At 46.9% G+C, this 27,766-nt stretch overlaps 1 protein-coding gene across 5 annotated transcripts in view; it reads right to left on the bottom strand.

The window, feature by feature from the left end:
- FMNL2 (formin like 2) overlaps positions 1–27,766 on the bottom strand; it is a 119,770-nt gene that overhangs the window by 20,407 nt on the left and 71,597 nt on the right. For all 5 annotated transcript variants that reach the window (XM_077181798.1, XM_077181797.1, XM_077181799.1 and 2 more), the window contains exons 3-10: positions 24,409–24,489; positions 21,683–21,759; positions 19,779–19,862; positions 17,709–17,861; positions 9,452–9,560; positions 7,379–7,455; positions 4,452–4,545; positions 769–843 (exon numbers count right to left, since the gene is read on the bottom strand). In XM_077181798.1, coding sequence (XP_077037913.1) covers positions 769–843; positions 4,452–4,545; positions 7,379–7,455; positions 9,452–9,560; positions 17,709–17,861; positions 19,779–19,862; positions 21,683–21,759; positions 24,409–24,489 — 750 coding nt within the window. The remainder of the gene's footprint in view (positions 1–768; positions 844–4,451; positions 4,546–7,378; positions 7,456–9,451; positions 9,561–17,708; positions 17,862–19,778; positions 19,863–21,682; positions 21,760–24,408; positions 24,490–27,766) is intronic.

Here is a 27,766-nt window from a genome sequence, read left to right as displayed (position 1 = left end):
GCAGCACTGCAGCAGCAGCTTCCCAACATCCCAGAGTTCCAGGAGGAACCTGAGGACTGAAGCAATCTGATTTTCCTGCAGGAACAGCCTCCAGGAGACTCCACATCTCCAGGTCATTTGGTGGGAAGGAGGAACTGAAAGCACCCCCTGGATCACCAGTTTGGCACTGGGATTTGGCCACTTCCCTGGGATCTGTTCCAGGGCCCAGAGGAAAAAGGGATGGGATAAGTCTGAGACTCTGGTGCCTTGAGGGAAAATGCAAGAATCATGTAATTTCCTCCTTTTCTTTTTAAATCCAAGGAATTGCCAGCCTTCCTCCCTCACAGCACCTCATTTTTAACCTGCTGGCCCTCAGGGCTGTGATCCCATGCTGGAAACATTCCTGGAGCCTGCAGGGATCACCTCACTGCTGCTCTAACACCTGATTTTTGGCAGAAAAAGGTCCTGTACACAAAGCTCAGCACTAAATTGGTACAAAGTGCAACAGAGACTCAGAATTCCAGTGCTGGGGTGGGAAATCCTGCTCAGAATGGACCCACATCAGATCCAAGCGCGGAGCAGGAATTCAAGGGAGGCTTTTCCTGATTAAATCAGGATTTCAGTTTCTTGCACTCCAGCAAAGGCCTTAAACCCCCAGATCTGGGAGATTTTTGCCATCAGCCCTGGAAGCAACACCCTCCCTGCTGCTGCAGCTGTGCCTGAGGCAGCAGAAGGGCCAAGGGAAGGGAAATGTTGGAAAAAGCAGGAGTTTGTGGGAAATGCACTCACCATGAAGTCGATGTTGTTGTCCTCGTTCCGGAAATGCTCCATGAGCTTCTCAAAGCGCTGCTTCTCCCCACACACCTGAAAACAAAGCACCACACCTGGGTCAGCCCCAAAGGGACCCCCAAACACGCCCTGTCTGTCTGCTCACACCCTCTCCAGCCAGGTTTCCCCTCGTTGAAATGTCACAAATAATTCCACGTGTGGGGCTGAGGAGCCGGGCACCATCCTTGTGCCTTTGTAATTACAAAAGAACTCTTTTTATCTCTTTTCTCCTTAAAAATTGGATCTCAGCCATGAGTGGAAGGAGCAGAGTTGCACCAGGCCATGCCACAGCCCAGAGCTGACTTTTCTCTGTAATTAGGGAGAAACCCAAATGACAGGGAGGGGAAAAAAGGGAGAAAAATATCCCTGGCTGAAGGAGGAGTGAAAATAAATCAGTGCAACAATCAGAACTCCAGAGTGACCTTCCCAAAAGCTGTCTGGATGAGCTGAATCCCAATTTATTTTCTTGGCATTCCTACATGGCCTGGAGCAAAACACTTTCTCCAAAGTCATGGGCCACCTTCAGAAAAGCTCCTCAGTTCTGGGTTTTTTCCCCAAAGCACCTGAATCCTGGGTTTATTTGAAATTCCAGCTGATTTCCCACCCAGAAATGCCACGAGCACACCCTCCCCTCCCAAACTTGATAATTGTGGAATATTTTCATATAAACCAACACAGCAGTTCTGTGGGTGAGAGCCAGTGCTGGGAAGTGTTCCCTGCACAGGGAATAATCCTGGATCCCTGTCCCACTCTGATCCCAGCCTGGATCCCACAGAGCTCTCAGAGATTCTGGATTTCAGGGGAGCTCCCAGCACCTGGAGCCTCCCAAAGCTGTCCCAGAGCTCTCCTGCAATTCTGCTCCTCCTGCAACACCAACCCCAGGGAACATGGATTAAACCATGGAGTTTCATTCTCCCAGATCCATGGACACCAGGACAAAGGGCTGGGAATGCCGAGGGAGCTCAGCTGGGATATCCCATTCCAGCAGCGTTTGAATTATTACTGTTTCCAGTTAATTGGGAATTTTCCAGCTCAGCTGGGTTATCCCATTCCAGTTTGCTGCCCTGCTGGAATAAGAGGTGCTGGAATTGCTGGAATTACAGCTCCTTTGCATAAGCATGGAAACGATGGATAATATTAGTCCAGTAATTTGAATTATTATTATTTCCAGCAGTTGAATTATTATTAACACTTGCATTTTTCTATGGTGGTTTTACTTGTTGGAAACACCTTTTATGGTAAATGGTTTTTATTTATTTTATATTTGGAATGGTTTATTTTTTTGTATTTTCGGTAACAATTTGGTTTTTGTGCATTTTCTGTAGATTTTGGGTAGTATTTTGTTATATGTTTAAATTTTTAATATTTGAAATACATTCTTTTGGTGAGTTTTGCTGTTACTATTTTTGTGGAATTATTTTGTTGAGGGGTTACACGGAGAGTTGTGAGGGTTTTTTTGAGTTTTTGATTTGCTGTTTTCAAAAGTTTTTTTAATTGTTTTGTTAAGATGTTTGTCTGGACTGTTGTCCTATGTTGAGGAGTGTTTATTTTGTTGTAGGTTTTTATTATTTGATTAATTCTCCACATAAATTATATGTTAATTATATATACTGTTAAGTTAATAATAAATAATTATTATTTATTGTAGGTATTTATAATTTGAGATAAGGTTGAGATAAGCTCAGCTGGGTTATCCCATTCCAGTTTGCCTGCCCAGGGAGGTGCTGGAATAAAAGGTGCTGGAATTGTTGGAATTACAGCTCCTTTGCATAAACATGGAAACGATGGACAATATTATTCTAATAATTTGAATTATTACTATTTCCAGTAGTTAAAGTATTATTAATACTTGCATTTTTCTAAGGTGGTTTTACTTGTTGGAAACACCTTTTATGGTAAAAGGTTTTTATTTATTTTATATTTGGAATAGTACTGATTTGTATAGTGGGTTTTTTTTTTGTATTTTGGGTAACAATTTGGTGTTTGTGTATTTTCTGTAGATTTTGGGTAGTATTTTGTTATATGTTTAAATTTTTAATATTTGAAATACGTTCTTTTGCTGAGTTTTGCTGTTACTATTTTTGTGGAATTATTTTGTTGAGGGGTTACACGGAGAGTTGTGAGGGTTTTTTTTGAGTTTTGATTTGCTGTTTTCAAAAGTTTTTTTAACTGTTTTGTTAAGATGTTTGTCTGGACTGTTGTCCTATGTTGAGGAGTGTTTATTTTGTTGTAGGTTTTTATTATTTGATTAATTCTCCACATAAATTATATGTTAATTATATATATTGTTAAGTTAATAATAAATAATTATTATTTATTGTAGGTATTTATAATTTGAGATAAGGTTGCGATAAGCTCAGCTGGGTTATCCCATTCCAGTTTGCCTGCCCTGGGAGGTGCTGGAATAAAAGGTGCTGGAATTGCTGGAATTACAGCTCCTTTGCATAAACATGGAAACGATGGATAATATTAGTCCAGTAATTTGAATTATTATTATTTCCAGTAGTTGAATTATTATTAATACTTGCATTTTTCTATGGTGGTTTTACTTGTTGGAAACACCTCTTATGGTAAAAGGTTTTTATTTATTTTATATTTGGAATAGTAGTGATTTGTATAGTGGGGTTTATTTTTTTGTATTTTGGGTAACAATTTGGTGTTTGTGCATTTTCTGTAGATTTTAGGTATTATTTTGTTATATGTTTAAATTTTTAATATTTGAAATACGTTGTTTTGGTGAGTTTTGCTGTTACTATTTTTGTGGAATTATTTTGTTGAGGGGTTACATGGAGAGTTGTGATGGTTTTTTTGAGTTTTTGATTTGTTGTTTTCAGAAGTTTTTTGAATTTTTTCTTTTTTAAGATGTTTGGGTTGTTCTGTGTTGAGGAGTGTCTATTTTGTTGTAGGTTCTTATTATTTGATTAATTAAATATATAAATTATATATATACATTATATGTTAATAGTTGATACTTATATTACTTAATATTAAGTATTATGGATATATTGATTAATTACAATTATTTTATAATTAATTTATTTATAATTAATTTATAATTTATTTATTTTATATTAATAAATATAACCATTATATATTAATTATGTATTTTTACTATATATAACATTATAATTATTCTATATTATTAATAATTATAACAATATATGTGTATCATTAATAATATATTTATATTATTAATAATATAATAATATATTTATAATAATATATTTATAATATATTTATATTATTAATGATATATTTATATTATTAATTATATTATTATTTGCTTATATTACTTAAATTACTTATACTAATTATATTAATTAATACTTCTGTTACTTAATATTATTAAGTAAATGATAAATAATTATTATTTATTATTCATTGCAGGTGTTTATTATTTGAGATGAGGCTGGGATAAGCTCAGCTGGGATATCCCATTCCAGCAGTGTGCCCACCCCGGGAGGTGCTGCAATAAAAGGTGCAGGAATTGGAATTGCAGCTCCTCTGCATGAACATGGGAGCCATGGAGCGGAGCCCGGGCTGGCTCCAGGGGAAACCTGCAGGGAATTTGGCTGGATGAGGAGGCTCCAGCCAAGCCCAAGGGAAATGGGAGCCCCCAGGTTTGCTGGGGCAGCTGCACCAACCTCCTTGAAGTTGTCGAAGGCAGAGAGGATGATCTCGTGTCCCCCCCGGACCAGGCACACGGCGGCCAGGAGCTCCAGCACCAGCGCCTTGGTCCTGTGGAGACAGCACAGGGACACCTCAGGGACAGCAGCTGAGCCTGAGGGGGACAGCAGGGAGCTGCAGCCTCACCCTGTGTGTGTTTAACCTGAAATGGATCCTGCAGCCTCACCCCAGGGCTGTGTTTGACCCCTGGGAATGGATCCTGCAGCCTCTCTGTGTGTGTTTAACCCTGGAATGGATCCTGCAGCCTCTCTGGGTGTGTTTGACCTGAAATGGATCCTGCAGCCTCACCCCAGGGCTGTGTTTAACCCTGCAGTGGATCCTGCAGCCTCTGTGTGTGTGTTTAACCCTGAAATGGATCCTGCAGCCTCACCCTGTGTGTGTTTAACCCTGAAATGGATCCTGCAGCCTCTCTGGGTGTGTTTAACCTGAAATGGATCCTGCAGCCTCACCCTGTGTGTGTTTAACCTGAAATGGATCCTGCAGCCTCACCCCAGGGCTGTGTTTAACCCTGCAGTGGATCCTGCAGCCTCTATGTGTGTGTTTAACCCTGGAATGGATCCTGCAGCCTCTCCCCATGGCTCTGCTTAACCTGAAATGGATCCTGCAGCCTCACCCTGTGTGTGTTTAACCCCTGGGAATGGATCCTGCAGCCTCTGTGTGTGTTTAACCCTGGAATGGATCCTGCAGCCTCTGTGTGTGTGTAACCCTGGAATGGATCCTGCAGCCTCACCCTGTGTGTGTTTAACCCTTGGTCTCACCCTGTGTGTGTTTAACCCCTGGAATGGATCCTGCAGGGTGCACAGGGAGCTTTGCCTCTCTGGGGCCATGCAGCTCCCCCCCTTTTCAAAGCTTCTCAAACCATGCAGGGAATGAGATCCCAAGTTGAAAACTCAAGCAGAAGGCACTGGTGGGACTGTGGCAAAGGCAGGGCAGTGTTTGAGAGCTGCTGCTGCTGCCAGGGAATGCCCTGCACACACCTGGAGGAGCAGCTCTGCACCCCCAGCCGCCTTCCTTGAAGCCCAGCTCTGAATGGGAGAGCTTTAAACTCCAATCTGCTGTTTCCCTGACACAAATCTGAATTATTCTCTGTGATAATTTGTATTTATAGCCCCCCACACACACACAATTCACCGCAGGCTGTTGGAGCATGTCCTCCTCCTGAAAAATCAGGAATTTGAGCTGATTTTCAGCAGTGAAGCAGAGAGAAAACGAGATCACTGAGGGAAAAACATGCAGCAAACTCTGTGTAACCCTCATGGAAACCATCCACAGTATTTCCTTCCAGGATTCCTGGAAAACAAAAGCCTTTCTGGGCAGCTGAGCTCTGAGCAGAGGCAAACCATGCACACACAGAAAAAAATTAGTCCCATGCTCAAGCAGCGACTCAAAGCAGATGTTACAGAACAAGAAATACCTTGTGGGCTCTCAAAGGGTCAGGGTTATCTTTGGAAACCAGAAAAAATGGTCACTTCCCTAGGAAATTTTAAATGGAATGTTCAATTCTGCCTCCTCGAGGGTTGGTTGTTTTTATTTTCCTCCTGGCACAGGAAGAACCTGCAGGGTTTTTCAAGGAGCTGTGGTGGGGATTTGCTGCACTGTTCCCTGCGTGGGGAGGGGATGGAGATCCCTGGGGTGCTGCCCACACCTCTGGGGTGAGCACCATTCCCTGGAGCTGCTGCTGGGAATCGTGCTCACCACACAACTGCTGGAATTACAGCTCTGGGCACATCCCAGCCAGCCCCTGAGCTCCCAAACCTCGCTCAGGGCTCTCACACAGCTCCCCCAGGGCTGAAACAAACCCAGCCTGGGATGTGAGCAGGGGTTTCTCCTCAGATTATTCCAGTCACATTTCACAGCAGGTTTTTTATCCACCAAAATCAAAATAACCCCCTTCTTCCAAAAGTGAAAGCTTGGGCTCTCCTCTGATTCCCAGGCACTGGAAAATTATAAAAATTATGCTAAAAATTATGCTAAAAAACAATTATTAAAAATTATGACAAAAATTATTTTAAAAAAATATAAAAACAATCAACTTCCCATTTATTCTTGGCTTGCTGACTTGGGGCTCAATAAAAGAAAAAAGGAAGAAGCTGCTTCCCTCAGGACAGGATTCCAGCTCCCAGCCTCAGCCCTGGGAATACACACCCAGTGAGGTTATCAGCTCATCCCCTGCTTCACCTTTCCTTGGAAACATCTCTGAGTCACAGCTGGACTGGGCTGACCTGCCAAGGCTCAGAACTCCAGGATCTGCTGGAGGAGGGATCACAGGGATGTGTGGGAGAGGGGGACATGGAATCTCCAGCACTGAGGAGTCACAGCAGCCATTCCTGCAACCCGACCCAGAAGTGAAACCCTCTCCCAGAGAAATTCCAAGCTAAGGATCTTGGATAACAATTCCTAAAGAAGATTTTCCCTCTCTTCAGGAAAACCCTACATGAAGCTGCTCATTGCCACGGGGGCTTCCCTGCACTGCAACAGAGCAGAAGGGCTCCAGCAGCCAAATTTCAGCTGAATCCCAAAATTCCAGAATGGTTTGGGTGGGAAGGAGCTTAAAGATGATCCAGTGCCACCCCTGCCATGGCAGGGACACCTTCACTGCCCCAGGCTGCTCCAGCCTGGCCTTGGGCACTGCCAGGGATCCAGGGGCAGCCCCAGCTGCTCTGGCAATCCCAGCCCAGCCAGGAATTCCCAATGTCCCGCCTAAACCCAGCCTCCTTCAGCCTGAAGCCATAATTAAATCTGGAAAAGCAGCAGCTTCTGGAAGCACTGGGATCAGACACCCACTGCTGGTTTATCTGCACTGTTCCAGATCCCCCTCTGGAAGCCCTTCCCAAGCCCTCTTTACTCACCTGCTGCTTCAGCCCTAGGAGCCAGAGGAGCCTACCTGGGGTTCTTGTTGTTCAGGCTCAGTGCAATCTCATTAACCGCGTGCGGGTGGGACATCACCATGTTGAATCCATACTGGGAACAGAAGGGACAATCCAGCCTCAGCCTGGCCCCAAACCCCACCAATCCCACCTACCCCACCAACCCCACCAACCCCACCAACCCCACCAACCCCATCAATCCCACCAACCCCACCAACCCCACCAACCCCACCAATCCCACCAACCCCACCAACCCCACCAATCCCACCTGCCTCAGCCTGGCCCCAAACCCCACCAATCCCACCTACCCCACCAATCCCACCAACCCCACCAACCCCACCTGCCTCAGCCTGGCCTCAAATCCCACCAATCCCACCAATCCCACCAACCCCACCTGCCTCAACCTGGCCCCAAATCCCACCAATCCCACCAATCCCACCAACCCCACCAGCCTCAGCCTGGCCCCAAATCCCACCAATCCCACCAATCCCACCAATCCCACCAATCCCACCTGCCCCAGCCTGGCCCCAAATCCCACCAATCCCACCAATCCCACCAATCCCACCTGCCTCAGCCTGGCCCCAAACCCCACCAACCCCACCAACCCCACCAACCCCACCAATGCCACCTGCCTCAGCCTGGCCCTAAACCCCACCAACCCCACCAATCCCACCTACCCCACCAACCCCACCTGCCTCAGCCTGGCCCCAAACCCCACCAATCCCACCAATCCCACCAACCCCACCAACCCCACCAATCCCACCTCCCTGACAGCCCCTCCCAGTGCTTCAAGCCAAGCAAAACCTCGTGGGATTTAAAATCAGAATATTTCATTCTCCCACTGTCCACCACAGCTTCCTGCTCTGGGTATTCCATGATTTTACAATTCCATGAGTTTTCAATTCCATGAGTTTACAATTCCATGAGTTCACAACTCCATGATTTTACAATTCCACGAGTTTACAATTCCCTCCCATCAGCAGCGTTGGAAGTGCTGGGTTTGGCCATTTCAGCAACAAAAAGGGTCCCTGAGTGGCTCCTAAACCACTCCAGACTAATAGATACATAAAATATAACTAAATTCCTTTAAATTAATATATTATTTTATAGCTTATAATGCATTTTGTAGGTATTTTATTACTTTAATTAATATTAAATAGTAAATATGTTATTTAATATATTTGCATTATTTAATATACTTAATATATACTTTATATATTAGTTAATATATTGTTTATTGCATCTATAATTATTTTTTAAATATTAAATATTAAGAGTTAATATTAGTTTATTATAATAATTATAATTATTAATATATATTGTAATATAGAATATATTACATATAATAGATACAATTATTTTATAATTATTTTAACATAACTGTACATTAATATTTTTATATATTTTATAGATATTTTTATTATTATAATAAATAATATATCGTGAATTATCATTAATTATCACCAATTATTAATATATAATTAATAATTAGTAATATAAATAGTCATTATTCATATTCTATTATTTTATATTATATTATTATTTATATTATATAGATATTTTATAGATATTTTAGATTTCTATAAAGTAATAATTTATTATTTATAATATCGATTTATATTTATATTGATTTTATAGTTATAATAGTTTAATATTTATATTTATATTTATATTTATATATTTATATTTATATATTTATATTTATACATATTTGTACTTATATTTATATATTTCATTTATATTTCATTTATATTTATATTTATATTTATATTTATATTTATATTGTTATGTTATTTTCTATTTATATAAAATAATAATATATAATTTTATTTATAACTTATTATACTAAACTCCACAACTTAATTAGCTAATTATTATTATACTAATCACAATCTAATTAGCTGCATATCTAACAAACAGGAGCTGGCCCAGCACATCCAGCCTCTTATAGCCCGTTCCCTACATCCCTAAATCCCTAAATCCCATTGCTGCATCCCATTCCTTCCCATTTGGTGGGAATTCCAGCATTTCCATGGATTTCCCCATAACACCCCCAGCCCCTGCCCGTGCCCAGAGAGCTCCAGGCTGACCTGGTAGTTCATGATGGCCCTGAGGCACATGATGCACACGTGCACATCGTCCTTCTTGCTCACCAGCCGCGAGTTCTTCAGCGTCCTGCGGCTGGGCAGCGTGTTGTACCTGCAAAACACCACCCCACTGCCCATCAGTCCCGGGGATTTCCTGGGAAAGGGCAGGAAAAGGGACAGGGACAGCCCTCCAGGGGCTGGGCACGCAGGGTTCTACAGGGGACAAGCAGAAAACGTTTGTGGGATAAAGGAGAGAAAGGTCCTGGCAGGGATGAGAATGAGGGTGCCTGGCTCCAGCAGGAGCTGCACCTCAGCCCTTCCTGCCAGCACAGGTGACAGGGAACGTTCCCAACAAAACTGGGACAAGGAATGCCACACTGGTATGTTGTGACTTCCTTGCCCATCCCTGAAAATTCCTGGTTTAAGTCCACAATAAAAGCAGGGAGACGGAACACAATACCACACCAGTTTCTTACACTCCTTGGCTCATCCCTGAAAATCCCAGGGTTAAATCCACCAAAAAGGTAAGGACAGGGAATACCACACCAGTTTCTTGTACTCCTTGGCTCATCCCTGAAAATCCCAGGGTTAAATCCACCAAAAATGTAAGGACAGGGAATACCACACCAGTTTTTGTGACCCTCTGGCTCATCCCTGCGAATTCCTGGTTTAAATCCATGATAAAAGCAGGAAGAGGCAACACAATACCACACCAGTTTTTCATACTTCTTCCCAGTTCATCCCTGAAAATTCCCTGCTGAAATCCACAAAAAAGGCATGGATGGGAAATACCACACTGGTTTATTGTGACTTCCTGCCTCATCCCTGCAAATTCCTTGGTTTAAATCCATGATAAAAGCAGGAACAGGGAATACGACACCGCTTTATTGTGACTCCCTGCCCACCCCTGAAAATCCATGATAAAGCAGGTACAGGGAATATCACACTGGTTTATTGTGACTCCCTGGCTCATCCCTGAAAATTCCTGGTTTAAATCCACAATAAAAACAGGAAGAGGGAATGCCACACCAGTTTTTCATACTTTTTGGCTCATCCCTGCCAATTCATCCCTGAAAATTCCTGGTTTAAATCCACAATAAAAGCAGGAACAGGGAATACCACGCTGGTTTATTGTGACTCCCTGGCTCATCCCTGCAAATTCCTGATTTAAATCCATGATAAAAGCGGGAACAGGGAATACCACACTGGTTTATTGTGACTCCCTGCCTCATCCCTGAAAATTCCTGGTTTAAATCCACAATAAAAACAGGAACAGGGACTACCACAGGAGTTTTTGTGACCCTCTGGGTCATCCCTGCAAATTCTCTGTTTAAATCCATGATAAAGCAGGAACAGGGAATACCACACTGGTTTATTGTGACTTCCTTGCCCATCCCTGAAAATTCCCTGTTTAAATCCACAATAAAAGCAGGAACAGGGAATACCACACTGGTTTATTGTGACTCCCTGGCTCATCCCTGCAAATTCCTGATTTAAATCCATGATAAAAGCAGGAACAGGCAATACCACAGCAGTTTATTGTGACTTCCCAGTTCATCCCTGAAAATTTCCTGGTTTAAATCCATGATAAAAGCAGGAACAGGGAATACCACACTGGTGTACTGTAACTCCCTGCTTCATCCCTGAAAATTTCCTGTTTAAATCCATAATAAAAGCAGGAACAGGGAATACCACAGCACTTTTTGTGACTTCCTGGCTCATCCCTGAAACTTCCCTGTTTAAATCCACAAAAAAGCAGGAACAAGGAATACCACACCAGGTTTTTACACCTCTTGGATCATCCCTGCAAATTCCTGGTTTAAATCCACAATAAAAGCAGGAGCTGGGAATACCACACCAGTTTATTGTGACTTCCTGGCCCATCCCAGCAAATTCCCCCTTTCTAAATGCACAAACCAAAGTCCCACATCAGGGCTGGGTGCTCCTGTGCCCACCCTGCCCACAATTCCCAGCTTCCCACAATTCCTCCCCTGGGCTTCTCTTTCCAAGCCCAGATGAAAGGAATCCCCAAATCCAAAGCAGGATTCTGTCAAAGGAGATTTTTCTTTTCTTTTTTTTTTTTTTTTTTTTTTTTTTTTTTTTTTTTTTTTTTTCTATCCATAAATATGAATGAATCCATCAGCTCAGGGCACTGCAGGATTTTGGGAAACGTGACCCAGTTTGGGATCAGCACTCCATATTAACTAATGTATACAGTACATCTAATAAGTAGATTAAATAATATAAATATATCAAATTATAAGCATTTACTATTGAATATAAATTAAAATAATTATAAAAGAAATTATAAGTTATAAAATAACACATTATTATAAAGGAGTTTAGTTCTATCATATTTAGTTTTTAGTGTGAGGGGTTGGAGCACTGGAGCTGAATTTTGGGAGCAGCCCAGGAGGAGGCTGCTGAGCCCAAGCTCTGCTCCTGCACCTGGATATTTGGGATGCTCTGGTGGGAATGGGGCTGCCAGGGCTGTCCCACATCCCCCTGGATCAGCTCTGTGCCCTCCTGTCCCAAATGTCCCTTCCCCAGTCGCAGCTGGAGCTGAGGGACCCCAAACTGGGAATCTGAACTGGGAAGTGTGGAAGCACCTCCAGGGCAGCCTGGACACCCCAGACCTGCCAATCCCACACATTCACCCCAGCAAATGTGAAAAACACAGAAAAAAAAAAAAAACAAAAACCAAAAAAAGGTTTTGAAGTATTTTTAGTCCCACAGAGACAGTTCCTACACTGGTTTATCTCAGATTTAAATTATGAAGGGCTGCAGAATTATTTTCCATACATTTTAAATCAGATTAATGAGATTTTTATCATGCCACTGTTGGAAGAAAAATAATTAATTTTCCTCAGTGCCTGGTGAATCCCTGAATTTCAGAATTGAAGCATCCACCAGTTCTGTTGGCTCTGAGAAATGGGGAGAAGTCTCCTTAAACACTAAAAATGACCATAAACCCAGATTTAGTACTTCCAGGTGCTTGGAAAAACAGGATTGGGAAGCAAGGACACTCCAGCATGTCCAGCACTGGGTCTGATCTGCCTGCATCCAACCACTTGGATGGAACCTTCCCAAGCTGAGATGCCCCTCCTGAACCTCTCCATACCTGGGTGGCTTTCCAGGCCAAACTGGGAGAGCTGGGAATGCTCCCCTGGAGAAGGGAAGGATCCAGGCAGAGCTCAGAGCCCCTGGCAGGGCCTGAAGGGGCTCCAGGAGAGCTGGAGAGGGACTGGGGACAAGGGATGGAGGGACAGGAGCCAGGGAATGGCTCCCAGTGCCAGAGGGCAGGCATGGATGGGACATTGGGAATTGGGAATTCCTGGCTGGGCTGGGATTGCCAGAGCAGCTGGGGCTGCCCTGGATCCCTGGCAGTGCCCAGGGCCAGGCTGGCACCCTGGGATAGGGAAGATGTCCCTGGCATGGCAGGGTGGGATGGGATGGGCTCATTCCAGATGATTCTGGAACACCCCCAGGGAGGAGACTCCACCCAGGGCTTGGGCAGCACCCAGGGAAGTTCTGCCCCTGTGCAGGTGGAATTTCCTGCATCCCCTGTCCCACTGCCCAGCATCAGCCAGGGCACCCAGCCTGGCACCACCCAGCTCCCTGCCCTGGGCACAGGGCACATCCAGGTGGGACCATGGAACATCCCCTGAGAGCTCCTGTGCTGAGCCAGCCCCCCAGGACACAGGGAATTCTGCCCTGGCCCCCCAGCCCATCCCCTCAGCAGAGGTGGCTCCTTCCCAGAGCCACCAGAACCAGGCCCCAACGAGGATTTTTGGTACAGGACCCTCAGCACGTGGCTCTGCCCCTGGGATTCCAGCTCAGGATGCTTTTCCCTGTGTGTGCAGCCATCCCAAGGCTCCCTGAGGGTTTGGTTTGCTCCCCAAGGTGGGGCAGCTCCGACACCTCCCCCTGTGCTCCTCCAGCCAGGGAAAGGGTGGATGGTGGCCGGGCTCCTCCTGCTTCTCCCTCACTGCTGGCTCCCCAAGGCTTGGCCCAGCAGCTGGAGCACTGGTTGGGTTTGATTTCCTGTCTGCTGCAGGTCCCAGATGATGTCACCCCCAGGATATTTATGCTGCTAATTAAAGTCAGATGGTTCCTCTTTCATTTCCAGGGCCCCTCCTCGCAAGGGGAGCTACAAAACCTCTCCCCTGCACAAGAGCAGGAGCTCAAAGCTGAGCCTGTGGAAGCCCCTGCAGAGGGGAAGGGTCTGCAAGGGGAGGGAGGGAGCTGCTCCAGAGCTTTGGGATGAGGAGGATGAGGATTTCAACAGGATTTCAACAATCCAGAGGGCAGGATTTCAACAGCATCATGGGGAAAACCAACAGCCAGCAGAGCCAGGGCTGGTTCTGGACTGGAATACAGAGTTTGGGGTTCATTATCTCACCCAGATCTGACAGAAAAATGTTTCTGTTAAAGAATAATTCCATCATTTTTTTATATTCCAGGGCCATGGAGCTGCTGCAGGGCTGGAGCCCCTCTGGAGCCAGGCTGGGAGAGCTGGGAATGCTCCCCTGGAGAAGGGAAGGCTCCAGGCAGAGCTCAGAGCCCCTGGCAGGGCCTGAAGGGGCTCCAGGAGAGCTGGAGAGAGACTGGGGACAAGGGATGGAGGGACAGGAGCCAGGGAATGGCTTCCCATTGGGAAAGGGGAGATTTGAGTGGGATTTTGGGAAGGAATTCCTGGCTGGGCTGGGATTGCCAGAGCAGCTGGGGCTGCCCTGGATCCCTGGCAGTGCCCAAGGCCAGGCTGGAGCAGCCTGGGATGGTGGGAGGAAGGTTGGAATTAGATCCCAAACCCTCCTGGAATTCCAGGACGTGCCCACTCCAGTGGTGCAGGCTTTGAATGGCCCAATTTAATAAAAATCACAGCTGATTTCTCCCATCATTTTCACCTTTTTTAGCTGCTAAAAATCACCCTGTTCTCCCCTGGCTCCCAGAGAGCAGCCCAGGGTGGGTCTCACAGAGATGAGAAGCTGAAGTTCATTAGGGCTGGGTGGGTTTTGGGTTCCATCCCTGCAGTTTTTTTGCTGGTGGTGGGTTGGAAACTGTGGGGTTTGTATCAACTGACAGCAAAAATTTCCTTCAGAAAGGGAGGTTTTGGCTCATCCCAGCAGGTTTGGGGTTTCTGTGATCTCCTGGAGCTGCTCACAAAGATGTTCTGGTAAATTAGGAAGCATCTGACAAAAGGATGACTCCCCCAGGCCCCTGAGCAGTGCAAGTGACACTGGCAAAGCCCAAATTCAGTGAGTGCAGCTCCCCAAACCGTGTCAGATTTAAGCCCCACTATCAAAGCCCATTTCTGGATATGGCTGGATCATTCTCTCCTCACAGACTCGACAGATTCCAGAGGAAGAACTGAAGTTTCTCACTTCAATCCACACGAAAACTCCAACATTTTTCTCAGAAGAAAGGGAATTTCTAATGGGCTGGGACCCTGCAAAGCCTGCATTAATATTTATCTGACAGCAGAGTCTGGCTCTCAGTAAAGCTCCCTCTCCCAAAAAAGCAGCAGTGAAATCCCCCAAGGTTCTTCCCCCTTTTTCATCCTCCTGCCCTCATTTTGGTGTTGGTTTCCCAAATCCCTGTGGCTCCTCTTAAGGAAAAAAGCCCCTCTCAGTTGCCAGGGAAACAGGGAGCAGGGAATTGGCAGCTTCAGCACTGCTGAGAGGAGCTGCAGGGAGGCAGCTGGGGCTGGAGTCAGGGAGGGAAGGTCCTGGAGCACGGACACAGCTCTGCCCACCCCGGCCAGCTCCTGGATTCTGCATTATCCCAGTGAGATCTTCCCAGCCTTCTCCTTTTTCCTCCACATCTTCCAGCCCAGCTTGGCTGGGCCCAGCCTGGGGGACTGGGAGGTGTCCCTGCCCATGGGATGGGATGAGTCCAAACTCTTCCAACCCAAACCAGGCTGGGGTTCTGGGGTTCCTTCCTCCCACTGCACAGTTTCCACCACCTCAAGAAATCCCACACACCTTGGGTGTCCACACATCCCAAAAATCTCATTTATCACTCAGAGATGGGGCAGAACCTCCTGGTTTTGACCAAAAAAAACCACCCTGCCAGCCCCTCCTCAGCTGAGCACCTGCCTTGTTCTGAGGAGAAGGTTCTCCTTCAGTTCACCAATATTTACGTGTATTGTATATTTATCACAGACAATATTATAGTCATAAAAATTATAATTAACAATATTATAATCATAAAAATTAAAATTCCAAAATTATAATAGCAAAAAACCCCTCCCTTCTTAAAAACCTCTCACCTACCTTTATCTTTCAGGTTTTTGTTAATGCACACAATCCCTAGCTATTGAAAAAATACCATTTTAAAAATAGATCTTTAAAAAACCCACATATTTTTAAAAGATACACCTTTTTAAAAAATTCCTATTTAAAAGGATATTAAAAATACAGATTTTAAAATTTAAAAATTATTTTTAAATCCGTATTTTATTAAATGACTAAAATTATTTTATTAAATTGTTTAAAATCTGTATTTTATTAAAAATACAGATTTTAAAATTTATTTAAGATTTTAAAACACGGATTTAAGGGAAAAAAACCCTCCAAAACCCAATCCAAAAATGCTGCCCCAGCACTAAGATGGCTCTGGAGGCAGGAGGAAAATTTTGGCTGGAAAACTCAGTCAGGTCCCATTTCCGTGGCGGTTTCGGGTATGAGCAAAGCCTCTATTTATAACAAAAAGGGGAAACAAGAGGGACAAGGGCTAAAAGCTCTATGTTCAGCTATCAAACACAACTATTTGCACCATGATAAGGAGCAGCCAGCTCTTGCTTCCATGCCAGCTGTTTCCCTGTCTCCGCGGGAATCCCGCTCTGCGGAAGCCAACCAGGCTGGGAACGGTGATGTGCCAGCCACGCGTGCTGAGCCCAGGTCCCTTCTCCTGGGGCTGGGGCTGTCCCAGCCCGTGTGGCCAGCACATTTCCCAGGGCATGGCAGCAGGGCTGGCCCCGGGCTCCGTGGTGCCCTGAGGGGACGGTGCCCGCTGGGACTTACGGGATTTTCCGGGCGGCAGCGCCATCGGCGGAGCGCAAAGGGAAGCTGCTCCAGAGGCAGTCGGCTGCCAAGCAGCTGTGGCAGCGTTTGAGCTCAAGGTGGTCGGGCAGAGAAACCAGTCTGAGGGTGGGTGAGAGGAGATGAGAGCACGGGGAACGGTGGGAGAGGCGGGAAGGGCGGGAGAACGGATGGGGGAAGAGCGTCCGAGCAGGGAAAGGGAACGGAGGAGACGTTGAAAGGGAGATTCAGACAGGTGAGGAATAAAGGGAGATGTGAGAAAGGGAAAAAGGGTGGAAGGAGATGAAGAGAAACAATGTAAGAGACATGTAAGGTATTCCTGAGTTAGGCATTCCTAATCCCAAGCACTCCTCCCGAGGACACAGCGGAACCGGCACCTCCTGGCAGAGCAATTCAGGAGCAAAGAACACCAAAAACCCTAAAAAAATCCCTAAATCAACTGGCCAGGTGATCCTGCTGCACTCCACAGCTGGATTTCTTCCCCAGAACTCTCCTCCTCTGTGCTGCCTGAGGGCTGGGAATTAAATCTTCCAGGTACAAGGTTTGGAGCCACTCAACATGGACCCCAGGGCCAAGGTCAGTGCCTGGCACCCCAGAACCACCCCTGCTGGAGGGAAAGGCTGGAAGTGACTCCAGTTTTGGACTTTTCAATGCTCACAGGATTATGGAGCAGAACTCCATAAAAGCCAAAAGAAGTCCCAAAGGATCCAGCACTCTGAGCTGCATCCTGAGTATCAGCGCTGGGAACTGAGGGTGGTGGTTGGAGTGGGACACCCAAGGAATGGAAAAGAGGTGACTGCCAACCAACCTGGGGAAGTGATCCTGCCTTTTCCATAAATAAAACTAAAAAAAAAGGAATATTAGGAAAGAGAGAGTCAAGCGTGGAATGGTGAGAGGGTGACAGCAGGTTTGGGGGAGGGAAGTGGCCTTTCCAAAGAATCCAATGTCCCATTCATGGCAGCACAGAAGGAATGTGCTGCTGGAAGAGAGAGGACACGGGATGGGAGCCCCAGCCTGGCTGGGTCCATGGGAATGCTCAGTGACATTGTGGAGAAGAGGAATGGCACAAGGAAACACATCCTCAAGCTCATCCTGCCCCTGAGAGGCTCCTTCCACCTCAAACCACCATTCCTTCCCGTGCCACTGGGCTGAGAGGGCAGGGAGGGATTCCCTGGAGGGAAGAACTGTCCCGCAGTGGCGTTCCCAAGGATCCGTACCGGAGCGTGGAGTGGCGGCCGGAGCGGGACGCGCTGTTCCCCACGGGAGAGGGCAGGTTGCTGCCCCTGTGCAGGTCCTCGATGGAGCGGCTCCAGGGCTTGGACTTGTCCATGGAGCTCTCCACGCTGCTCTCCAGGCTCTCAAAGTCAAACCTGCAAGGAAAAGGAAATTCCAAGGCTGGGTTAGGCGGGAGAGGCACGCGCGGAGTTCTCCTTCCCCCTGCAGGTTTTGCTGGAATCACAGAGCCACTGGACAAAGCCAAACATGACAAAAGCAAAGGAAAAGACCTCCAAGACCATCAAATCCAAGTGATCCCCCAGCGCTGGGAAGGTCCCTTCCCACCCAAACCGTTCCAGGGTTCTGTGATCCCAACAGGTGGAATAATGATGGAAAAGGAGAGTTGTGGTGCTGGAGCGACATGGAAAAGTCCAGGGAAACAGGATAAGCTTCACAAGGGGAAGGAAATTCCACAACAGGTGGGAAAGCCCTCCAAGAACATGGAATCCAACCATTCCCAGCCTTGCCAAGACCACCAGTAGGCCTTGTCCCCAAGTGCCACATCCACAGGGCTTTGAATCCCTCAGGGACACATCTTCAAACAAACAAACAAACAAACACACACACAAACAACTTCTTCAACATAAAATAAATCCAACCCTGACTGTTGCTGAGGAATATCCCTGCCTGGAAGGAAAAGCTGGGAATTCTGGGAGCTGTCTCCAGTGAATCTCCATAAATCAGCTGTGCCAGTACCACTTTGGTGTCCTCCATCCCAGTTTGGCCCCACAAACCTCCCACATTCAAACATCACCACCATCATCCCTGATTCCCTGATTTCTGACTCCTTGCCCGTTGCTCTGCTATTCCAAGCAGGAATTGCTTGTTCCCCTTCCAGCTCCTGAGGTTATTACTCATGTTCCCCATGCGAGAGGGGAAAAACCCAGCGAGCTCCTTGCGTTCATTTGTATAAATTTAGGAAGAAAGGCTTTGTACAAACATTTCTTTTTGCTGTGCACGGTTTTTTCCAGTGGGTAACATTTGAAACCATAGGATTTTCCCTCATAAATTTTCCTGCAGCTCCACCACAAATCTCTTTTCTGGGCAGTGACGGACGTAAATCTGATGGCAGCCTTGCTAAAAATAAATTATCGGCTCTCCCCAGCTCGAGTTTCTACTCCAAAATTATCTTTAACCTAAGGCTTCTCTTCCATTTTTATAGAAAAAAAATCTGCTACGATATCCTGAGTGAAATGTGGATCAATTCCCCATGCCTGGAGCTACCCACAGTCAGCTTGGATGGGGTTTGGAGCACCCCGGGGTTGGGAAGGCTCCCTGGCCATGGCAGGGGTGGGCTTGAAGGTCCCAAACCAGTCTGGGCTGATTCCATCATCATAAAACAAAGTCTCAGCTGAAGATCTCCACTGAAAGCTGATTTTCCCCACTGGTTTTTCAGAGCCCATCTCATGATTTATGACCCAAACAACTAAACCTGATCCCACCGTCCCAGATGTCAGAAACAAACTCTTGTTTCCAGCCTTCCCAACTCCCAAAACTGCCCAGCACCCCAGCCCTGCCTGCCAGTGCTGGGAATCCCTTGGAGCACAGCAGGAATACAAAGCCCTGGGCCCAAACACCAACTGCAAACCTATTTTCAAGGAACCCTGCATCTTTCCACGCATTGTGGGATGGGCTCTCCACCCCTAAGATGCTCGGAGACCAAAGATAAAAAATGTGAACAGAGATGAATAATCTCAAGGTTTAAATTCAGGTTGTTTTCGGGTTTTTGTTTTTTTTTTTTTGTTGTCTGCTGTGATGAAACAATTCCAGACTCACATCAAGATTTCCTCTGCCCTCAGGCCCACAGAATCATGGAATTATTGAGGCTGGCAAAGACCAGAACCACCAAGCACTTCCATGCCCACCAAACCACCTTTTGAACAATTCCAGGGGGAGCGACCCCAGCACTGCCCTGGGCAGCCTGTTCAATGCTTAGCCCCTTTGGAATGAAGGAATATTCCCTAAAATCCATGTATTTCCTGGCAGGAGATGCCAGGAATGGTCTCACTTACGTGACTGCATACTGGGCAAAGGACAGGTACTCCACCAGCACATCCAGGCCTTTGTTCTCCTCATTGAGGAACTCCCTGACCCACCTGTGAGAGAAACACCAGACATTAGAGCCTTTGGGATTCCCTGAAATCCTCAGGAAAACCCGAGGCAGAGCCACTGCAGCACTCTGAGCAAAAAAAAAAAAAAATAAAAAAAGGGTTTTCAAAGTGATTTAGAGGACTTTAAAGAGTCCTTTAGATGCCTTTCCAAATGTACTGAAATGAGGGGTTTTTTTTTGCAGCACTGTGAAGGTCAACTCCTAACACAGGGACTTGGCTCAGTTTTTACCTCATCCTGATTTCCAGCAGGCTGTAAAAGCAGGAAAAGAATCTCTGAGGGACACCCTGGGTGTACATTTAACAGCAATTTTGCCTCTTTTTTTAAAAGGTGTTCACCTGTCACAGTGAATTCTGGCCCCTGGGTTTTGCAAAATAATTCAGGTAAGTCTGTTATGTTCCAAAGCTTTGATTATGCCAAGAAAAATCTGAAAATCCATCAATCAGGGGGCAAAGTGAGGGGGAAAGGGAACCTCAGCACAGCCCCAGCTCTTCTCTGAACCCCAAGTGGGGCAGCAAATCCCCTGGGAGGGGCTGGCTGCCACTGGAATGAGAGAATCCAGGGAGAGAAATGGGAATTCCAGGCTCATGGAGTGGGAATTCACCACCTCTGACTGATTCTGCTCTTCAGGAGGGACATTTTTTATCATTTCCCTGCAAAAATAACCAGCCTGGTGTTTCACAAAATGTGTTTTGGAAAGAATCCCTCAGGCAGGGGCCCTAAGGAAATGAGCACTGGTGCTGTGCCCTCTTTTCTTGCCCTGGGGCAGCAGCCAGGTTCCTCCTGCTCCTCCTGAATCCAGGAGCACCCAGGGATGCCCTGAGCCTCTGGGGGGGAATCCCTGGTGCTGGAAAAGGAGGGAACACCTGGCAGGGCTGCGGGAGGAGTTTCTGGGATGGCGAAGCTCCAAGGAAGGTTTCCATCCCCACGCTGGGACTGCAATTCCATCCACAGCTTAAAATACCCCCATTCCCTCAAAACCCCAGCAGAGTCCCAAAAAATCCATGGAACTGAGCTGGACACAGGGTGTGACCATGGAGGAAACCACTGGAAAAGCTCCCTGGCTGATGCCCCAGGGCTGGACCAGCTTCTGGTCCCACAGGAAGGTGAAAGTGGTGGGAATGAGGACGGGAAAAGGGATGTCTGATAAAAACCTAAACTCTGATAAAAACAAAACCTCTGGCAACTCTGCTGCAGCAATCTGGGATGGATTTGCTGCTGTGTGGATAAATCCTGGTGCTGCTATTCCCAGCCAGGCTCCATGTTAAAGCTATGAGACAGCAAGGGGGGGCGATACATAAATTTATAGTTAAATTTAAAATGAAAAAATTAAATAAATTAGTATACAGTTTTAAAATTATGATTTACTAAAATTAATTCATTATTTTTTTAATTTAAAATTTATATTTGAAAATGTATTAAATATATATGCAAATTTTTATGTATTTATTCTGGACACAGCTTCACTCCCTGTGCTCTGACTGACTCCAACCTCTCCCTAGCCCTCAGAAAAATGTGGATGAATCCATCAGGAAAGGATTAAAGCTGAATTATCCTCTTGAGATGCCCAGCTCCCCTTAACTAAGCCCATCAGGCTTTAATTAGCAATCAAGTGGCATCACTTATTGACATGCAAAGGCGTGTATTCTCAAAGACAGACACCTTTAGAATTCAAAATTTAATTATTAAATAATAAAAAATAAATTAACGAATAAAATCAATTTTAAAATAAAGTTAATAAAAATAGAAATAATAAAAATATAAATAGTAAGAATGAAATTGAAGCAGAGGCATCAAAAACTCTCACCCAATGTGGTTTGTCCTCAAGGAAATTTCCAGTTCTCGGAGCACCTGAGTTGACTCCTGGACTCGTCTCCTGAATTTCTGCAATGGAATGAGCAGCAAAAATAACAATTAGGCTCTATTAAAAAATATCAACAGCTCACCCAGCACAGAGGGAATGAAGAAAACACGGGGGAAACTGAAAACTCCTCTGAATCCCCAGGAATGCAGCAACAACAGCCCAGCAGTCAACAAAAACACGTGTGGAGAAACCCCTTCTGTTCCCAGCAACATCCTGGAGCTTCCAGGATTAAGGAAATTAAAAGCCTGGAGATAAATAAACATTTCCTTATAAGCCAAGCTTTGGTTTAACACCAAACTTTCTCCTGAAGATTGCAGAGAGCCAGTGGGGGCACCTCAATCCCATCTGGAGCAGGACTGGAGGAGCCTGTTCTCCCTGCCCATGGGAAGGGGCTGAAACAGCTGGAGAAATCCCTCTGGAGCAGCTCTTTTGGCACATTCTCCTTCCTGAGCAAGGTAAATGAGAGCTAAAGGAGTGAGGAGGGATAAGGGCAGGGATACTGGGAAGGAATACTGGGATACTGGGATACTGGGATACTGGGAAGGAATTCCTGGATGTGAGAGGCCAGGTGGAGCCATGCAGCAAAACCAGTGCCGGCACCTCAATGGCAGCACGAATCCTGGTGGGATGAGCTCACCCATCCCTGTGGAAACCTTCAGCAGGAATCCTGGTGGGATGAGCTCTCCCATCCCTGCAGAAACCTTAACTCCAGAGGGATGAGCTCTCCCATCCCTGCAGGAACCCTGGTGGGATGAGCTCTCCCATTCCTGCAGGAACCCTGGTGGGATGAGCTCTCCCATCCCTGCAGGAACCCTGGTGGGATGAGCTCTCCCATCCCTTCCCATGTCAGGGGGGCTGAGCAAAGGCTGTGGGTGATCTGCAATGACCCAACAACAGGCAGGAAACCAGGGCAGTTATTTTTAGGCCCTTTGGGTTTGTCCTTTGTCCCGGAAGCCCTGGGTAAGAAAGGCTCCAATGTGAGCCCACGGAGCGAAGCCAATCGCGGAACAATCTCCAAACCCTGCGGAGGAAAAGCACAAAGACCCCGTTCACCGGGCTGGGAAACAACATCCACACAGGGAAACCTCAGGGTTTCCTAGGAAATGGCTCCCTGCTCCTGGCTGGGGGCTCCAACCAGAGCAGTGTCAGAGCCCAGGACATCGCTCTGGCTGCCCTGGAGGGCTCCAGACCCCAGCAGGGGCTCAGAGACCTTGGCACGGAGTCACAGACACCTGTGCCTTGGATTTTAGCCCATGGAAACAATTCCCAACTTTGTGTGAGGAGTTACAAGACACAAGGGTTTGAGTAGAGTGATGGTGAATTTGTCACAGGGTGAAAAAGTAAAATTTGGGGGATTTAGAATGAGGGTCCAAGAGGCAAGATGGAGGAATTTGGGCATGTCCTGTCCTTCCTCTTCTTCTTCTTGTCCTCCATCTTCTGCTGTGATGGTGGCACTTTGGATTGGTTTAGAGTAGAGACAGAGTGTCTAACATAGGTGATGGGTATTGGAAAATTATTGTAAATAAAGTACATGTAGTTTTTAGTATAAAAAGCTGACATCACCCCAACAAATTGTCACTATGGATGGAGCTGATCACCATAGAAGGAACTGATCACCAAGAATGGGAGCTGATCCCTATGGATGGAGCTGATCACCATGGATGGAAATTGTCTCCATGGATGGAAATTATCACCATAGAAGGAGCTGATCCCCATGGATGGAGCTGATCCCCATGGATGGAGCTGATCCTCATGGATGGAGCTGACCACCAAGAATGGGAGCTGATCCCTGTGGATGGAGCTGATCCCATGGATAGAAACTGTCTCCATGGATGGAGCTGATCACCATAGAAGGAACTGATCCCCATGGATGGAGCTGATCACCAAGAATGGGAGCTGATCCCTATGGATGGAGCTGATCCCCATGGATGGAAACTGTCTCCATGGATGGAGCTGATCACCATAGAAGGAACTGATCACCAAGAATGGGAGCTGATCCCCATGGATGGGAGCTGATCACCATGGATGGAGCTGGTCACCACAGAAGGAACTGATCCCCATGGATGGGAGCTGATCCCCATGGATGGAGCTGATCCCCATGGATGGAGCTGGTCACCACAGAAGGAACTGATCCCCATGGATGGAGCTGATCCCCATAGAAGGAACTGATCCCCATGGATGGAGCTGGTCACCACAGAAGGAACTGATCCCCATGGATGGAGCTGATCCCCATGGATGGAGCTGATCCCCATGGATGGAGCTGACCACCATGGACAAACAGTGCACTCAGCTGCACTGAGCCTCTGCCAGGCAAATTCCCAGAGGAAAGGACTCAGACCTCGGACACCCTTTCCCAGGGGTGAGCAAAGGGCCACCAGACAGGGGTTTAGCCAAAGCCAGGCCTAGAGCCCAGCTCAGAGACAATGTGTTGGGTTATTTGCTGAAGCCAACATTATTGAAACAGGCTGTGCTCCTTGTCAGATGGTCCTGGGCTTCCCAACATCTGCTCTCCTTCCCAAGCTGGAAAACTGCAGCAAATTCCCAATTTCTCTCTGCTTCTCCCTGCAACTTTGCAGGGCATTTGCACAAAGGCAGGAAGGAACCTGGACCCCAGGACCATCCTGGTTGAGGAATGAGGGACAGGCAGGAGGAAACAGGATGCTCCTCACCTTCCTGGTCACTGCTGGGTCCAGATATCCCTTCAGCTTCTGGATGTAAGTGTGTGGAGGATTCTTCACTTGGAATCTTTCCTGGAAAAGAGGCAGGAATAAACATCAGCCATTTTTCTGTATTTACTTTACCCAGAAAACACGTGCACCACGTACATATTAAACCATATATATTTATAATACTTTCTCTTCCTAAGTGGATAATCTATGCATGCAAATAAAATAGATTTAAATGGATCTTGATATCTGTATCAACAGTATAAAAAGACACCTTAAACATTCAGTGGGAATTGTGAATTTTAGGTGCACATCCATCTGAAGTTCCAGGGTTTCTGCTCAGCAGGAGCATGGAGAGGAAGAAGAAGGGTCAGGAGAGGAGATGCATGCACCAACACAAAATCCTTTTGGGAAAAACTTTCCACTGTCCCAGGGTGCTCCAATCCCTGTCCAGCCTGGCCTTGGGCACTGCCAGGGATCCAGGGGCAGCCCCAGCTGCTCTGGCAATCCCAGCTCAGCCAGGAATTCCCAATGTCCCACCCGTCCCTGCCCTCTGGCAGTGGGAAGCCAGTCCTCAAGGTCCCAACTCCTCCTGCAGGGATCACTCCATGTCCAACCAGTCCCCCCTCAGCCCCAGAGCACAGATTTTGGTGACAAACACCAAAGCTCTGTTTTCTGAGAGCTCCCTGACTTTTCCCTGCTTTCCCAGTGTCCAGCTGGAAGTTTATCCCACCAGAGCTGCTGTGGAACACGAGCTGTTCCCTGGGCAGTGTGCTGTGTCCAAACCTCCTCACAGCATTCCCAAACTTTCTCATCCTACTTGTATCTTGGAAGAACTTTAAGCTATTCTAGCCCTTTCCCCGGAGGAAAGATCTCATCCCAATCTCCTGAAATCTCCTCTTTTATCTGAAACCTCCCTTTATTAGGTCAGGATGCAATTCTGACTGCATTATCCCGAGCTTATTCCAGACTGAACAGGACACTGCTGCCCAGTTACCAGAACTGTCTGAACACCACAAGTTCTTCCTGTTATTATCTTGCTGCTTGCTGGAAAAGAAGCGATCCATCATGGCCAGCAGGAAAGAAATGGAAGGAAAATCTCTTCTGTGAGCTCCACCAGCCCTGGTGGGAGCTCTGGAAGTCACAGAGCACTCATGGCTTTCCTCTTTTACAGCTGGATTCTTTTTCCATGCACCTCCACACGGCTCTGGAATTGGCATTTCCTATTTTATCTAAAAAGCAGCTCAGGAAATGCAAAGTTCTTCCCCGAGGGTTCTTCTCTGGACAAAGTGGCACCAGCAGGGTCTGCCCTGCTCCAGCGTCGTGGATCCTTCCTGGCTCTTTCTCGGGGATTGAGAGAGCCAGGCTCACCCCAGTGGCTCCCATGGGGCACACGGAGATTCCCTGGAACCCCAGAGTGGTTTGGGTTGGAAAAGCCCTCAAGGATCCCCCAGTTCCATCCCCTGCCACCTCCTCCTGGCAGCAGCGTCCCGTCCCAACAATGCTCCACGTTCCCTCTCCCATTCATTCCCCACTTTCTGCTGGCAGAGCTGTGCTCAGTCCAACCCCCCAGAGAGGCTCTTCTGCTGTTATGGATTAATCCCTCTTCCCAAGTAACCCACCCTCATCTGCTGAAGTGACAGGAGCTTTTCCCAACCACCCGCTTTAATTGCCTGGAATCCTCAAAATGAAACGTTTAAAGAGACTCAAGGAGCACATTTAACAGTCTGGGATGCAGCTACTGGATGGTTTTGTTTGTTTTCTTCAAACCTGGCTGTAATTATGTATTTATGTAATAATCCTCGCAGCAGCTTCGTGTAAAAAGATGCTGCTCATTCTTGTGGAGTGGAATTATTTGGGTTAAAGGACTTTCCAGACATTGCCCATGAACAGCAAACTCCAGCAAGGCTCCTACCTGAGGAGTGACCAAGAATTGCTCGTGGTAAACATCTCCTAGGCCTGGAAACATTTTTACAGCCCCCTCAAGTGTTTCTTTTTTGCTGGTTTGGCAAGCTAGGAGGGATTAGCCTTTAAAATTGCCCTTTCCTGGCTATGAGTCCTGTCTGGGTTTATCCAGCTCGGAGTGTTTTATATTAGAGGCTGATTAGGAAGCTGCAAGAGCCAGGCTGTGCAGTGAGGCCTCCAAGTCACCCTGGATGTCTGGTCACAGCCACCCTCTTCCCAAAAATCTGACTGGGAGCTCCCAGGGGTTGGGAATGGAGCTGATTGCAGGCTGATCTTACTGGAATCCACCAGGATCCTCTCATGATCCCCCTTGGGAGCATCCCAATGCCCACACTTCCCAAGGCACTGCTGTGCCTCAGAAACCATAATTAAAGAGTTAAAAATCCCTGCTTTTTTTTCCTGTCAGCTCCTCCCCTCCACTTCTGGCAATTCCCACCCACTCCTTGGCCAGCTCTGCTTCCAAACCCAGGATTTAACACCATCTGAGTGACGAGGTCGGGCATTTTCACCACACACACACACAAAATAAAAGAGCCTAAAATCCGGATTGGAGCGGCCAAACCTTGCTCAGCAAATGCTGTGGGGTGACATCACGACTGGGACGTGGTGGCTTCCCTGGATTGAGCCATTCAGACACAACAAAGTTCCTAAATCCTGGTGAAACCCTCTTTATCTGCCCTACGTGACTGCTGTGGGCTGCAGCATTATCTGCAGGCTGGAAGGACAGGGGCACGGGGCAGCAGTGCCTGCACACTGCCTTTGTCAGCCACCTACAAAGCAAACCAGCTTAATTCCCAAGGATAAAGGTCCTTCCTGGCTTGGAAAATCCCTGAGGAGAGGTGTTGTAAGGCAGGATGGAACAGCACAGGGAATGCAAGGACAGAGAGCAATGAGATGAGCTGGGCCCAGCACCTTCCTCTGGGGGGATAAATGGGGAGAATTCACTGGGATTAAATCCTGAGAGGGATTTGGGACAAGGATGGAGGGACAGGAGCCAGGGAATGGCTCCCAGTGCCAGAGGGCAGGGATGGATGGGACATTGGGGATTGGGAATTCCTGGCTGGGCTGGAATTGCCAGAGCAGCTGGGGCTGCCCCTGGATCCCTGGCAGTGCCCAGGGCCAGGGCTGGAGCAGCCTGGGATAGAGGAAGGTGTCCCTGCCATGGCAAGGGTGGGATTGAATGGCTCTAAAGTCCTTTACAACCCAGCCCATTCCATGATTCCATAATTCAGGGGAAAAGCCTGGAGGCAGGAGCACAACAGCTCTCCTGTGCCTCCTTCACCCAGAATTGGCACTTTCTTTTCTGATGGACAGAAAAGGACAGAAAAGGACAGAAAAGGACAGAAAAAAGGGGGCCAGGGGGGGCTTTGCTTCATCAGCCAAGAGGAACTGCTGG

The sequence above is a fragment of the Agelaius phoeniceus genome, chromosome 7 (assembly GCF_051311805.1).
Source record: "Agelaius phoeniceus isolate bAgePho1 chromosome 7, bAgePho1.hap1, whole genome shotgun sequence".
NCBI classification, from domain to species: Eukaryota; Metazoa; Chordata; class Aves; order Passeriformes; family Icteridae; genus Agelaius; species Agelaius phoeniceus.
This window is presented reverse-complemented; position numbering and strand designations above follow the sequence as displayed.